The sequence below is a fragment of the Borostomias antarcticus genome, assembly GCF_949987555.1.
Source record: "Borostomias antarcticus genome assembly, chromosome: 14".
NCBI lineage: Eukaryota > Metazoa > Chordata > Actinopteri > Stomiiformes > Stomiidae > Borostomias > Borostomias antarcticus.
In genome coordinates this window covers 11763684-11780680 of record NC_140247.1, presented here as the reverse complement: position 1 = coordinate 11780680, position 16997 = coordinate 11763684, and the positions used below count along the sequence as shown (strand labels likewise).

Below are 16997 nucleotides of genomic sequence, written 5' to 3'. Positions count from 1 at the left end.
AGCAACACGTGAATCGATGTCTGTTTGCGCGTCATTCAATTCGGTCTCTTTCATTGGCTTCGGTCGTGGTAGCTGAATTCACTAATGGAGGATATGGGGTTGGAGGAAATCACTGAGGGTGCAGTATCAGAACAGTCCTGCAGAGGGCAGCATGAGTTTGAGTAACGTTATTGTCAGTTTGTTTGCGTTTAGTGGCTTCTGATGTTTTGAGAATGACTTCTTCCATAGTCTTCAAGTCATCAAGATGGCACAATGCTGTTTTAATCCTCAAAATAGCATCCTTTGGAATCTTGCTTCCTAAACCACTGATTCTCAAACCTGCTCTGCACATTTTCCATCTTACCAACCTGAGTGAACTCATCAGTCGCACTTTTGACTAGCTGAGCACACCCAAGCTCTGTTCGGAATCGCTCCCTATTCACTATATAGTGCACTATATAGGGCGTCAGCCATTTTGTTCGTAGTGTTCGAATTCTCCACAGAATTTTCGTTCCCTATATAGTCCACCATTTATTACCCACTATTCACCTTGATTTGCAGGGAACAGTGCATGTACCCTACATTTTCTCCGTTCCCTAGGTAGTTCACTACATGGTGAACCCTATATAGGGAATAGGGAGTGAGGGAACGAGGGAGCGATTCCAAACACAGCTCCAGTTTAATCAAGAGCATGTAAATCACACTAATTTCAATCAGGTGTGTTTGGAGCAAGAATAAATAGGTGACATGCAGGAAAGGGGGATTCCAGGAGTAGGATTGAGAAACACGATCCTACACAAGCATAAACGTGATTTTGAAGGGGTTGTGATCAAAGTAGTAGGAGTCGGAGTACAGTGGGTGTACAGTATTTATTTCAACCACATTCATAAACACGGGTCAATTAGATATAAAATTACACAGCTTCTGAAATCACACTCAAGAACTAACATATATTGCCTACAGGAGTGCTGTACAGTACGTAACAAAAGAACTAGATATTAAATTCTATGGAGTAAAACTAATATGACAACACAATAAATAGTGACAATTGTAGTCAGGTAAAGTATAGCAAAGAAAATTTTCCTCATGCAACAGCAACTAAAATCAATTTGAATCAATAGCGATTTGATGTTGCAGAATACTCCTTGTTCACTGCCTCAATTCATTTGCATAAGCTCTCAAATCCTCTCTCCCTTACCTCACACCACCCTTCCCACAATGCTCTCCTTCGACCCTGCATCCTCCCTGCTACTGATCTTTCTTCCGGAGCCAGCAGAAGGAGTTTCTGCCGATCCAGAAACCCGGTATGAGCTTGTCCTTTGTTTTGGTTTTGAACTTGTGCAGCGGTTGCACTTCCTTCTCCGCCTCTCCCTCCACCAAGAAGAACCTTAAGATGCCGGCGGGCTGGTCGAGGTACACGCCTATGGTGTGGCACTGGGGCATCTTGACCTCCACGTTGACCCCGTCGTGCCAGGCGTGGTAGCAGGAGCCCGCCCAGCCCACGCCCCACGAATACTCGTTCTCCCCCAGCCCGCACGGGCCGTCCGAGCCCTTGCGCCCCGTGTTCTCGTTGGTGGCCCCGATGACCACCCAGCCGTCGTAGTCCACCTCCCAGTACCCCCGCATCCCCACCAGGCCCTCCTTACACAGCACCTGCATAGAGGGGGAGGAGGAGAGAGGAAGGAGAAGAGAGGGGGAGGAGGAGAGAGGGGGAGGAGGAGAGATGGGGAGGAGAAGAGAGGAGGAGGAGGAGAGAGAGGGAGGAGGAGAGAGGGGGAGGAGGAGAGAGAGGGAGGAGGAGAGAGGGAGAAGAGGAGGAGAGAGTGGGAGGAGGAGAGAGTGGGAGGAGGAGAGAGGGGGAGGAGAAGAGAGGGGGAGGAGAAGAGGGGGAGGAGAAGAGGGGGAGGAGGAGAGAGGGAGGAGGAGAGAGGGGGAGGAGGAAAGAGGGGGAGGAGGAGAGAGGGAGGAGAAGAGGAGGAGAGAGGGGGAGGAGAAGAGAGGGGGAGGAGGAGAGGGGGAGGAGGAGAGAGAGGGAGGAGAAGAGAGGGAGGAGAAGAGAGGGAGGAGAAGAGGGGGAGGAGGAGGAGAGAGGGAGGAGGGGAGGAGGAGGAGAGAGGGGGAGGAGGAGAGAGAGGGAGGAGAAGAGAGGGAGGAGAAGAGTGAGAGGAAGGAGAAGAGGGGGAGGAGAAGAGAGGAAGGAGAAGAGGGGGAGGAGGAGAGAGGGGGAGGAGAAGAGAGAGGGAGGAGGAGAGAGAGGGAGGAGAAGAGGGAGAGAGAGGGAGGAGGAGAGAGGGGGAGGAGGAGAGAGGGAGGAGAAGAGGGGGGGAGAAGAGAGAGGGAGGAGGAGAGAGGGAGGAGAAGAGAGGGAGGAGGAGAAGAGAGGGAGGAGGAGAGAGGGGGAGGAGAAGAGAGGGAGGAGGGGAGAGAGGGAGGAGGAGAAGAGAGGGAGGAGGAGAGAGGGAGGAGGAGAGATCCACGGACAAGAGAGGAGATGGGCTTCGATTAACTCGACCATCCAAGTGCCTTTCACAATAAAAGTCCTAAACATTTGCTCATTTTTTTGGTTGAAGGGAGATGTAATGTTTAGGAAACTTGGAGGCACTTGGATCGGAAGGACGTCTACAGCTAGAGAAGTTGTACACGCGCAGTAGAGTGCACCCTGACGGGAGTGAATAAAGTGTGTTTCACGAGTTCTCCAAGAAGGAAGAATAATTACCAGATAAGAGCAAAGTCACAACAGACAGCAGGCACTAGGGCTGGGTTAAAACAATCAATTCATCAATTCTGAATCAAATGAAGGAAGGAATGAATAGTTCATTCATTCATTCATTTTTGGAAATCAGTATCGATACCCAGCCCTAGTATTGATGTGTTGCATAACTTGACAGTCATGTAATTAAGGTTACAGAAAAAAAAAAGGTTTTAGTAACACTAACCGAATCGATATTGAATCAAATTGATTGAACATTGTGAATCGAATCAATCAGCCCTAGCAGGCACGACAACTGGCACGTTAGTGACGATTCCCAAATCCTGCACAATGTCGTCGGTAGTGACTGGTGCTCTGTGTGTGTGTGTGTGTGTGTGTGTGTGTGTGTGTGTGTGTGTGTGTGTGTGTGTGTGTGTGTGTGTGTGTGTGTGTGTGTGTGTGTGTGCGCGCGCGCGCGTGTGCAGCCAGTCAGCAGGTAGACCCACCTGTGGAGAATGCTCATATCTCTCAGGTCTGTTGGGGTATGGACACACCTCCTCCGACATGCGGGACACCTTGGCCCCGCCCTCCGAGAGCCACAGCAGCTTCTGTGCAGTCTTGTCATCCAGACACAGGGGGAGCCAGTCTGGGGGTGGAGAGAGGAGAATCAGCTCTGCTTCTCTGAGGGGGGGGGCGTGGCTGTAGCTCAGGAGGTAGAGCGGGTCATCCAATGACCGTAGGGTCGGCGGTTTGAATCCTGCCTCCTCCTGTCCACATGTAAAGCGTCCTTGGGCAAGACACTGAACACCAAATTGCTCCCAATGAGCAGGCTAGCACCTTGCATGGCAGCTGCTGCCATTGGTGTGTGAATGTGTGTGTGTGTGTGTGTGTGTGTGTGTGTGTGTGTGTGTGTGTGTGTGTGTGTGTGTGTGTGTGTGTGTGTGTGTGTGTGTGTGAGAATGAGAGGCCGTTAGATAGTTAGATTTAAAAGTACTGGTGTTCGCTTTCTAAAACGTAAACAGTGAAGAGATGAGCAGGGAGGCGTGGCCTTGTCACGGGGGAGGAGCCTATAATTGTGAGATTATAGAAATATGTGCAGTATTCTGACAGAATCACTATAAGCCAGGTCACGCACTGTGCTTCTCAACACCACAGTGTTGGGGCAAGCGAGATCTATCATCAAACACATTTCGAAAGAGAGCCCCCAAGTGGTAGGCTAGAAGGACAAATCCACGGCCTTACATTTCATCAGGTCAGCCCTGGTGTTCGGTTCAGGAATATTCGGCTCATACACAGGTGGCTTCTCTGTGTGGAGAGGGGGGTGGGAGAGAGAGAACCCATTATAATGGCTGATTGGGTAATCCAGTTTAAATGACACCACCTGTCTACATGTAATCCATGGGGTTGGTTTTTATGCCATTGTCCTCAGGGAATAGGACTTCACTAGAGGAAACAGTATTGGGTTTATTACCTGCAGCAGCAGCCTTGGCCTTTCTTCCTGCAAAAAAAGAGACATTATTTAGTCGGTGTAATAGGCTAGTGTTGGAGATTCATTGATCTTTTTTTATTGTTATTTATTTGTTTATTTGTTTTAGGCCCATGTGTTTATTTATTTTCACTACAACAACGCATGTTTAAAGTGTTTTTTTTCTTTATTGAAGGGTCTTTCGAGAAGATTGTCATCACCGTCGCATATCGGTATCATGTCCCCCCATCTGATTTCTCCCTCCTCTTGTCCTCTCCTATAGTCCTTGTACCTCCATCAATGCTCATGCCACGCTGTCACCCTCCTCTCCCCTTCTCCCAAAGTTCTTACACCACAGATCACATGCACGAGTATGTGTGCTATGCTGAGTCTTTCCCCGTACTGTGAATCATGCCATGTGTCCATTCCAAACGAGGTTTGGGTTACGGCTTGAAAGCATGCCGCCTAAACTTACGTTGGCAAAGGACACACATCACAGTCTGACACCGGGGACAGCCAATTCTAAGAATACATTTGTGTTTCATGCCATTACCGCTGTTGTCGACATGTTTATACCTACCGCATTAAGTAGAAGAATGGTGTACTTTAAGTATAAACGTAATGTCATTTGAGTATATGAATGGTATACTTTAAATATGAGACTAGTACAATTCAAGTGTCAATTGAGTATAACAGTAGTATATTCTAAATATAAGTGTAATTCAAGTATATTGTAAGTATAAGAGGAGTGTACTTTAAGTATATGTAAAGTATATGAAGAGTGCACTTTAAGTATAACTAGAGTATGAGAATAGTGTAATGTAAGTATAAGAATAGTGTATATACATAATATAATCTGAGTATATGAATGGTATACTTTAAAGGAGTAGTAAAGGGAAAATGCACGTTTATCCCTGTTTTAAGGTTACTTATGATCATATACAATGGTTCAGATCAAAACGTTGACAAAACTAGCACTTTTGAGAAAGTCTGATAATTGCTCTACCACCGTTTAGGTCATACAATGGATGTGCACCTTGAAAAATCTTTCAAAAACATGTTAAACTCTCGATTTCAAAGACAAGAAGCTCACCGAGGGGGTAATTGGTGTCCGTTGGTGTTCTGACATCAAATTTGCCGCAAAGTATGAATCCTGTAGGGTTTCATTGATCAGTTTATGAAATCCATTGACTTGTATTGAAGCGACCGTTGTAGATGTGTAGATCAATCCGCAGAGGGGATTCAGGAAGCGGAACTACTTACGGTAGCTATTGTTATTGTTTATGTTGCTAGGTTACCTAGTTTGCAGAAGTTTGCACACGTATGTGCTGCGACTAAATAGTTCTATGCTAAATATTTAAAAAAGCCTTTCCAGATGAACTAGAATATTACTTTATGGCGAATTATATGTCAGAACGCCAACTAACACCTTGGTGAGTTTCTTGTCTTTGAAATTGAGAGTTTAACATGTTTTTGAATGATTTTTCACGGTGCCCACCCACATCCATTGTATGACCTAAACGGTGATAGAGCAATTATCAGACTTTCTCAAAAGTGCTAGTTTTGTCAACGTTTTGATCTGAACCATTGTATATGATCATAAGTAACCTTAAAACAGGGCTAAACATGCATTTTCCCTTTACTACTCCTTTAAGTATAGGAATAGTACAAGTCAACTATACTTATAGTACACTTAAATATACTTAAAGTACACTTGGAGTTTACCTAAGTATACTTGAAAGTAGGCCAATTGAGTTCACTTTTAGTGTGCAAGTATACTTGGTTTAATTTCCCAAGTATACTTAAGTTTACCTCAAGTTTATTTCACAAGTGTACTAGTAGTTATAATACTTCTACTTAAAGTATACTTAAAAATAAACTTGAGGTATACTTAAGTATACTTGGGAAAATAAACTTCAAGTATACTTCTTTTTTGGTAAAGGATTCTCTTCTAGCCGTTGTTTCCCTCGTCAGTAAGTTCGTCATCGCCTCTGGGGTCTTTTACTTTGACCTATCTGTCAAAGTCGCCACCGGTCACCCGAGTCTTGGATGGGGGACAGCTCAAATTACTGTTTCGTTTTTTGCCAGTTCCACTTCTACCCCTTTCATCACATATGGTATAGTCTCAACGGCAGAACCATGAGAGTTCTTTCGCTCATACACTACGTAAGCTATTCTAAATACGTTACAGCATGCTGCAGATCTCTCTATGGGTCTGGGACACTTCATGCAAAAATCTGGTACTCAAATACTGGCAATTCATTGGTTTCGCAGGAATCCCTGCGACACCAATCAGTAACGACTGTCGCGATTAGCCTGGGGCCTATTTGGTTTAGCCTGGGGTCTATAGGCTCTGTGCACCAGCTTCACTACTTCCTGAAAGTCACTTGGCTTCTTTATTTCCTGTCCAATATGATTGGATTAAGTGATTAATCAGGTGTGCGCTGGGTCTGCCGCCAGAGCATATCAAACAGGAGTTTGAGCTACAGAAATCAAGGGTAGGCCTATTTTTCTTGGCTAGTAGAATGTTGTGAGTTAGGGTGCAGCTGTTAAAATGCAACAGAAACGCCAAAAGTCACCAACAAATACATTTCCATCCCTGTTTGTGTCCCATGTCTGGTGCGCATTCCTTGCTTTTAAAATAATGTATTTTTGTGACCAAAAAAAAAAAAAAAAGATGGCCTACTTTTATTTCAATCTCTAATTGTTCAATCTCAATCCGCGCTGCTGTGATAACAATATTATAGCCTAAAGGTTCACTTTATTGTCCCCCACCCAGCAACAGAAGGGGGGGGGACTTGAGGTTGGCCGGTGTCACGTCGTGAGTGAGTGAGTCTGTCAGTCCCCCGTAGTACCAGAATTCACCATTAAAGGGGCGCCTTTCCAATGCATTTTTCCATTGACAAGTACATTTCGATTTTTACATCCAAAACAATGCTTGGTGTCTCAGTATAGTCTCAGACAAGTTTACTCAGAAACCGTGTACTTTCTACATCTGCAGAGAGTAGCGCTTGAGGTGTTTAGTAGAGCTAGATATGTCTGTATTTCAACATTCATTATAGGACTTTAGACCACACAGATGCATGGACTTGTTTGCCCACTACATGGAGATGTTATTGTCCTCTTACTCACTCTACCTATTCATCTAGGCCTACATATCCCATCTAATCATGAGTGACTGCATCCTTGATAAAGGCAGTGCGATTAAATAACATTCAAGTTGTACAGAGTCAGTCGTCTATCGTAGTACAAAAGTCAATAAAACAATATTATGAATGAGTTCAACAGCTGGACTGGATCTTCCATGATGGATAGCGGACAGACAACTGTAACAATTCTGTCAACCGGCCATTTATTCGACGATAACTTGTTCGCAAACAGATTGCATGGCCATGTAGGCTATTACTGTAGCACTGGGCTTTTTCGAAGCCGGTCAAGGAAAGTAGTAGGCAGGCTCTAGGGACCGGAGCCACGCGTGTGATAGGCGGGCTCTACACCGGAATCGGAGTAAATAGAAACCAGCTACCCAATCATAGATATTCCCCGCCCATCTAACCTGGGCTAGCGTCTCTCATTTGCTGCTACGACCTGTCATTCTTTCGATTTTGAACCGCCGATACGCCCTCGGAACACCAGCTTGAGCGGCGAAGTGGCACACGCGGAACGCAGCGATTCGACGTAATATTCTGGAGAGAAACTGTATATTTTACCAAACTCACACGACTCATCACTGTCAAAACGTGCGGGGTTTCAATATAGGCTAGCCTCTCTACGTTAATGTGAATGTCCCTTGATTATTTCATCTCTCATCGTCGGTTAGACATAAACCGCGTGGTTGCATGGAATGATTTTTGTTAGGCTTGTGTTATGTGATCTGACAGAATACCGTGCGTTGGTTATGGAAAAGTTGTAATCGTGCTCCTGGTGACATCTTAATTGCCTGAAGTCTGAATTAGTCTCAAGATCAAATATGTGCTAAGAGTGAACAGGTGCTGTCGGCCTACAGTACCATGTTGCATATCGCTCAGAGGCACATCAACTGCCAACAAGCTCTCCCTAGGAAAGGGACTCCGGAGACTTCCATGAGACACACCAGTTTTATAAGATAATTTTCATCTCTGGCGACTCGCATACATATCTTTCACACACGCGTGGGCTACGCATACACACACACGCCCGCGCATATTAACCCTCTCAACTGAACACGTGTAAAAGAGAGACGGAGTGGGCGTTTCCAGTTCCTCATCCATCTTCACTGTGCTTCTGTATGGCAAAAAACGTGTGTGTGTGTGTGTTTGAGGATGTCACTCGATAGCTGAGTGTTTGGAGGGATGGGAGGGTGCGAGAAAGAACAGGCTATTGCTTCTAGCCGACAGGGTGCACCATTGTAGGAAAGCAAGGCAGCCGCTGATCCCAATGAAGGCCTTTCAGAGGACAGCTGGTCATTGATCATCTCGGCTCTGCCAACACGTGGGCGTGAGGAGAGGGCAATCCGCTTTTTTAGTCGGGCTCTCTGGAGCCCGCAACGCAACTCCCCTGCCTCCACACTCTCCTCGCTGTGCCTGGAGGTAGCTGTTCGGAGCATGACAATGTGGGGGAAAAAGGACCCCTTGCTGCCACATCGGCAGAAATCTAGGCGAGCCGCGGGAGAGAAAGCATCACTCCTGGCTGACGGTCCGAGTGTGGGACGTGCAACAATCCCCCCCACCCCCCCAGGCCAGCGGTTGAGTGACCTCTGAACCCCAACACCTTCGACTACCTTTTGTGCTCTGGCTTCCATGTGGAGCCGTAAAAGGTTTGACTTAAGCTGAGGATACACTACAAGATATTACGCCCGATTTTATACACGATTCACAATCCTGCCGAGTCTGTCCTAGTCGGCAGCAGTCTGCACTAGTTGGGGGTAGTCGGAGTGGCAATTTGGCACAGAAATCTGTAATTGTATGAGGGGTACAGATTTAAATCGGCAAGTGTATGATGAGAACAGACTTCTCCCGATGCGAGTCGGAGCATATCAAACATGTTTGATATTTTTGAGCAGATTCTGGACGTAATCATGTAGTGTAAACTTGTCACTCGTTGATCCAGTCGTTAAATGTGCGATACCCAGTTTTTCAGCTGTCATACAAAAATCATCAGAAGCCTGTCGTCTAGTGTATACTCCCAGTCATTTCATAATCTGTTAAAATTGTGAAAGTCTTCTAGTGTATTCAAGGCTTTACTCCGTGTCATTAGGAGACTAATTAAAAATCATAGAATCAAAACATTTATCAATTACAGCTACAGTATGTGAGGGGCTGTCGTCCTGCATTCACCCCACCTTAAGCCTGTTTACTAAAAGTAGTAATTAGATAATTCACTGGGTATGCAGAGCAATTAGCCGGACACAACTGAAGCTTCTGATCCCAGATAATCTAAGGATTACAGAACACTTTTAAGATTGGATCAAGTCCATCATGTCCTGAATAACTCAGTGTGTGACCTTAAAAAAACACAATGTATAATACAACATATGCTACGCTACTACATTACTGGACATTACTGGACATTACGCTGGTCATGAGACGGGGGTACCGCGCAGAGAAGGGAGGCCTGGGAGGTGATGTCAGGCAGGTTCTTGGGCACCCGCGGTAGTTCGAAAAAGGGACGATGACAGGTTACATCATCGGTCATCTGTCCCCCACATACTCTCTGGGAATCATCCCTTATAAGGGCAGCAGGAGAGGGAGGGACACCCAAGGAAAGAGAGAGGGAGAGTTGGGTAATGAAGTAGGGGTAGATTACGAGATCTTAAGGCAGTGATGTAAGGTGTCATCAGGGCAGTTTCAGGGGAGTCATAAACGAGAGATTAGTCATAAACAGAGATGAGAGTCAAAGTGAGAGAAGAGTTGGACAGATTCATAAAGTAAAAAGCCACGTTGAACATGTTGACGGATTCTAGCACTGGCTGATCCTCGACTGAAGAGGGTGCACCCCAGCCAGTGTATGTAAACAACTCCCAAGTCACCTTGGAGTGAGAAATGTTTAGCTATGTTGTGATGAGCGAGCGGGGGGAGGATTGAGAGGGGGGCGCACCAGTCAGAGATCAGGGGGTCCCTGTGGAGACTAAGCCCTAGTTGAGATCCATCCACGCCCATGGATCAACGTCAAAGCCCCACACAGATCCACAAATGGATAAACGCAGTCAGGTAAACAGATAGAGATTGATGGGTTGACAGGGGACTGGCGTGTGAGTTGGGACACCCTAAGGACAGATAGATATCAGTGTAAGAGGGATATTGAGCAGACTAATCCACCATCCAAGGACATCATGGATTATGATCTCTCTGACGCCGCAGAAAATAAGCTGTTTTCTTTGGACGGAAGAGTCAATGGACCATACTACCCCCCTTGGCGAGAGGGAGATCGGGTTCGGCGCGTCTGACCGAGGGTCAGATGGGTCAGCGATAGTGAGATCGGAGGTGGGATGGAGAGGAGCGTGCATTGGCGAGGGCGCACATGAAATGGAGAAGGGTGGAAAAAGCATCAGATGGACACAGAGACGTCCATGACCGAAAACGGAGCATCCCGCTGCAGTATCTAGAATAAGATATAATTACATGAGCGTTAATGTGATATATATTTCTACCCTTCCCTGGGTGTGAATGAGGACCACTCAGTAAAGCAAAACTATTTTTCTGTGATGTTCAATAGCAATTAGTAACAGAAAGAAATTTAATAAACTTGCTCATTTTGAAGTGAGTGAAACATTTTGATGAACTGCATTCAGGCCCGGATAACCATCATCTTCACATAATGACTAACAGCCATAAATATGCGATTCTAACAGCCGTAAATACAAATGAGGGGACCGGCTCACGGCCAGGGACTTGAATTACTTCAGAACTTTTCACACCTCATTAAAATGAAAGCCAGTGGAGGACCTGGGTATAGTGAGACCGGGGCAGCCCTGGGAGTTGGCTAGACAATTTGGGGAGGGGGGAGGGGGGGTGGGTGGGGGTCAGGAAAGATCCAGATGGATCCTGAGCAGAGCATCACACATAAATTTGAGGGAGGAGAGGGATGATGACAGACTGATGAACTACTTGTGATCTGATGTGGCAATAACAGGGAGTTCAAATTTAAGTACATAGTGATCTGTACCACCCTGATCTCAAGAGCTCACATTCTGTTTCTCTCACAAATCAGTCTGGACACTCTCCATAGAGGTCAGTTTGTGCCTGATCAGAAAACGACAGCAATCAGTGTTTTATAAGGAAATACAAACAGCTACACTCTACTGGTTTAGGTGTGCTGACAGAGTTAGCATGTGATAGACAGGTGATAGACAGATGGCTCATCCAATCACCTGCCAAGTATTTTTTGAAAGTCCCTGCCCTTTTCCCAACAGTTTCAACTGAGAGTTCCCAGATGATTTTGCAAAGCAAACCATCAATCATGCGTTGACTGTTGGGATGACAGATGAGTGTGAGATACTTGGCACCACATTGGGTGGAGAGAGATGTTTGGCAGCCAAAAAGGGTGCTGTTGATGATGAGCATGATGCAAATTTAACAACCGATAAACAACATGTTGGAATGAATCAGTAATAAATTCCGCAAACTCTTGGAAGTTATTTCCTTGGTGTCCACATTTACAGTATGTATTAATATAAGTATGAATGCAAGTACACAATTATGCATGTTGGGCCCAGCCTTTTGCAACTGCCGTGGCAACAGTTTGATGGTACCAAGACATTCCCTACTGTCACTGTATCACTGAGAGAGAGGAGAGAGAGAGAGAGAGGAGACAGAGAGAGAGAGAGAGAGAGAGGAGAGAGGGAGAGAGAGAGGAGACAGAGAGAGAGAGAGGATAGAGAGAGGAGACAGAGAGAGAGAGGTAGAGAGACAGACAGAGAGAGGATAGAGAGACACAGACAGACAGACAGATAGAGAGAAGAGACAGAAAGAGAGCAAGAGACAGAGAGAGAAGAGTGAGAGACAGAGAGAGAGCAAGAGACAGATAGAGAGAGAGACAGACAGTCCGAGAGAGACAGAAATAGAGACAGAATGAGAGGACAACGCTGGGGTCTAAAATGCTAGCATTCTAAAATTCTAATTCTATCCCAGCTGAATTCACTCCTGGACGCTGAAGGAGACTGATGTGTGGTCAGCAAGGTCAAGCTTCATTGTCATGAAGACAATCAAGGTACCTTTCCACGGGGAGCTAGCTGCTTACATTGATATTATAACCAATTAAAGTATGAAAACAGTTGGGAATTGAATTCAGAAATTGTATTTGAGTGGGAAAATGTTTTATTTCCATCATGATTTTTAATTAATGGGATTTTATTGATAAATCTCCCAAATGAGAATAAGTCTGAAATTCTATTTAAAGGGAAAATCTATTCCAAAGGATGTGGGGGTGGTTTTTGGAATATCAAGTCAATTTTAACAGCTAAACTGGCTGTAAATTTGACAGCTTTATCTGAATTTAAATAATATTCAAATGACAGATCAAGCAGAAGAGTATTGTATTATCCCTTGCGTACAGGGTAGCAGATCAGCAAGCTCAGAGATTGTCAAGCGAAGATTTCCTCCTACCTGCTTTCCTAGGCTCGTGCATGATTCCGTTGGTGTTAGCCGTGTTGTTGGGCATAGTACTCTGGGATCTCCGGCAAAGACAGTGACTGTCCCCCTCTCGGATGAACTCTCTTATTTCTTTCCCAAAAAACTGGGGAGGGGGTGAGGGGCACAGGCCAGGAGGGGCCCAGGTTTGGGGAGACGGGAGGGGCGTGGGTGAGGTTTGGTTAGAACCGAAGGGTTGGTCCTGACATCTGAAACTCCAACTGAAACCAGCGATCCCTTCTAGAGAACACAGAGATGGCTATGAGGTGAGCAGATGCCGAAGTGACGTGTCGTACGCACGCAAATCACATTTTGAAAAACATACACACATACAAGTCACACACGTTACAAACACAGGTATAACAAACGTAACAGTATACGGGGAAGACTGGACAAAAATAGAAAATTAAAGGGGTGAGGACCGAGAGAGAAAGAGGACCCTGGACTCTACACTCTGGTGGGGGTCAGAGGCTGTGCTCACATTGCTGGCGTGTTTCTAGAAACTTCTTCAGAACACCATGTGAGCTCAGCATGTCTTTTAGGATGTGTGTACTGTGTTATGTAACCAACGCAACACCACCTAGTTGGACTTGACTGGTTTGCAATTAAACTTTGACCTCAGAAGTAGTACTAGTAGTAAAACTTTATTTGTCCCCCAGCGGGGGAAATTGGTTTCTCAGCAGTAAAATACACAACACTCAATACACAGAAGTGAGAAGCATTGAGGTTAAAATACATTTTAAAAACCTATGGATTTATAAATGAATTTTGATGAACGATGAACAATCTACACTTGTCCCGAGCTACTGTAAGCAGTGTGAGTATGGGATGTACAGGTTGTGTACAACAGTAACGCAATAAATCATTGCTAAATTTCCCATAATCTGTCATCCTGAGGTAGGGATGCAGTTCTCTGTGGAGAAACTGGTGGTGATGTCTAAACTGAGTCTCCTGAGACAAGAATGCTTTAGTTCCTACCCCTCAAGGGCCACAGCTCCGGAGGACGTCTAATTGGTGATTGAGGAAGGGCCTCCCAGCAGTCATATGATTTAGGTGCAACTGGCCTCGCTTCCTCGGAGTTAAGCAGCCTCCCCCGTCATTGAAACATGTCTCTATTTGTGTCTCACAATAGGAAATAGCTTCCTGTCACGGAACATGGTTTCATGGGGGCCACTGTGTTTGGAGACATAAGCTATCTGGTAGAGGAATGTTAATGAAGTGTAACTGCTCGCTTAGCACCCTCCTCCATAAGATGAAACCAGAGCGTGCTGCTAATAAATTTACCCAGCCACAGCTTCATAGCCTACTGTCAGTGAGCAGACTAAAGTGTATTATTATGTCCTTACCGTTCATCGTGGCGACGGTGTCGAGGGGCTATGCAGCAGTATACTGTAGAACCGACCCACAGCGTTGTAATGTATGACACGGAATAGTATTTTATTTTTTTTATTTTTTTTACTGTTTCACATGTAAAGTTATGTCAAGTTTATTTACGGAGAGCCCCTTGAGATTAACATGACACGCTGCAGGACAGTACCGCCCGTCATGGTAGCCTACAATAGAATCGTCTCATAGGGTGGAGTATCTATCTCCTTCTGCAGTGATCTGAGGGAGCGTTGCGATGCTTCTCCGGCCCCAGTAATCCTTCCCCTTGTCGTGCCTTTGACTCTGATTGGGTGCCTGTCAGCAGCTGATTGACAAGGCAGGTGCTCCCTCTCCTCTCACTTTCCTGGAGGTGGGGGGGGGGCAGGGGTAAGGGGGGGGTTTGGTCCATGTGAATTTGGGCTGGAGCGGGAACATGGTGGCCTGTCTTTGGCGTCTAGGAAAATGACCCTGGAACTCTTAATGAAACAAAGCGATGACATTTGCTCACAGTGAAGCGCTCTTTACCTCAGAAATGTAATGTGCAGCGTGTACCGCAGCTGTAAAGCACGGAGCTGTATGGACGTGGCATTTACATGGAAAAGGTAAATCTCAGTGTTCATAGTCATAACAGTTATGCTACCTGGTTAAATCTCATGATTTAATGTCTTCCCTAAGCCATAGGCCTACTGGAATGCGGAGATTTACAGGGTGAGAATGACAGGCCTAAACCTACTCGGCCTTCATATCTATCACCAGACCACATTAAATCCCATAATGCTCCTAGATCACAAGGCATCGCCAGCAGGGGGCCTCTGGCCTTGTGCGCGGCGTCACGGTGACATTACCGGGGTGACATTACCGGACGGACTGCTGAGAGATTTGGGGTCGACCGCCGGCACGCCGCGGCCCTTTTGGTTTGTTGCGACATCTCTTCCCCACCTCACCCCCTCGGCCCCACTCTGCGGTAACACCCTGTCCTCTCTTTCCTGGCTCATCCCGTCATCTCTCTTACGGTAGCTTCAAGAGTTCTCTTTCAACTCTTCCCGTCTCTTCTGCTTCCTCGTGCATGGTGTTGGCTACTCAAAGAGCTGTGTGAGGACGTATTGTAGGCTACAGTAAATATCAACCAGAGACCTACTAATATATTACATCCACTACTGCATAGTATGGCGCATCCATGTAGTACAGTTCAGTTTCACTTTCCATCAAATCAAATCAAACTTTATTTATATAGCGCATTTCATACACAGAGGCAACGCTTTACAGAGAGCAATGGGAGGGTGGGCATAGGTCCCACCCCTACATCCATGGCAGAGCAATCCCATTGTTGATACTAGTACAAAATCCCGAGGCCGTTGGAAGCCTTGTTTATGTATTTCGGCAAAGGGACTGCTGAGCTCAGACACTAGGATTCCATTCCTGGAGACCTGAGCAGTGTCGTGTGCCTCAGTGTCGGCTTCCACCCAGGTTCCCAGTAGATGGGCATTCGTCAGCCATGGTGCTGATAGGTCTGCCCTGAAAGAGAGCTATTTGTGGGGGAAAGTCAAAAAGTGACCTCATCCCCACAGGCCAAACATTGGTAAACACAGCAAATAAGATCAGCTTTCCGCTGGTGCTTTAGCCTGGGCTGTGTTTGTGGGGGGATTGGGGTGGGCAGTGAAGCTTGAGGTGGTGCACTTCCAGACATCTTGTTACAGTGTGTGAAATGTGTATAATGTCCCTGTGTGGTACTGCACACTGGTAATGTATCGCCAACACATGGACCATACCCCCCATACCCCATTGACACCCAGCCCACCTGACATGGGGAGATATCTCTTTACAAACAAATGACCGTTTCTCTCTCTCCACTCTTCCATTGAGTCTCTCCTCTTTCCCTCAGCTGTTCTCACGGCTTCATGCTTTACTGTCTCAAGTTAACAGCACAAGATGGGGGACTCGGGCGCAGGGGGGATGAGAGGGAAGGTCACAGGGACGAACGCTGCCCGTTTGTGGGAGCGGTGTGGGGGGTATTCTGAATTTCGGGGGAAAGTGGTAGCTGGTGACGGGGAGAGGCAAATGGCACCGAAGCGATGAAGCTAAACACTGATCCGTTGAAGAAATCAGGATCAGAAGAATCTGAATTTGTTTATTGCCATTTGTACTATACATATTTTTTTGTGACACCGTTGTGCTTTACAACAATGGACAAGTATAAGGACAGGACACAAACATATTGCAGCAAATTGGGACTATTCCTCACAGCTGGAGACTAAAAAAGGACAATTGGGTGGACGGACAGATGACCAGTCAGCCTGACTGATGAGTGGCAGCCACGGGAGTCCATGTTGACACAAGGGTTCCGGAACATTCTGTAACTAAACCCATACTTATATACCGCAGTGAATCCATGATCCCCGTGACTCACACTTATAAATACAGTGACAGAGTAGGGTGTCAAGGAGACAGAGAGTTATGCTGCAGATGGTGAATAAACTGGGAAGACGGGGAATTAAGTATACGAGGGAAAAAAAGATACGAGGAATAGCTCGAGGATTTCACACCAGAGGCCGAGAGATGAGCTGTGGGGATTCAGTTCTCTCCTTCCCTACATCCCTGTAATCTGTCAGTTTGCTTACTGTGAGCCACAGCTGCATAGATGTGATTTCGTCATGGGTGTGATTTACTATGCATGTCAGTTGGGCTATGCAGTAAAACATGAGCATTAACTGCCAGTGAAGTGTGTGGTCAAAATAAAAAGACACAACAGTACAGCGAGTCACACAGACCTACTGAACACATTGACTACACAAAAAAAGGCCGGTCAATAATGAACATCTCTGAATTCAGAAAATTGCCCACCCATTCAACACCCTCTCCCAACACAGTGCAGTCGGACAAACTGGTTCCAGGT

General features: G+C 46.1%; 1 protein-coding gene across 1 annotated transcript; it reads right to left on the bottom strand.

Moving 5' to 3' along the window:
* Positions 1–1227: 1227 nt before the first annotated feature.
* Positions 1228–12770, bottom strand: LOC311317375 (tripartite motif-containing protein 16; the record flags this gene model as incomplete). Its single annotated transcript, XM_084448458.1, has 4 exons — positions 1228–1632; positions 3175–3314; positions 3911–3973; positions 12716–12770. 4 exons carry the CDS (start codon positions 12768–12770, stop codon positions 1228–1230), a joined length of 663 nt encoding a protein of 220 aa, XP_084304584.1.
* Between the last annotated feature and the right edge of the window lie 4227 nt (positions 12771–16997).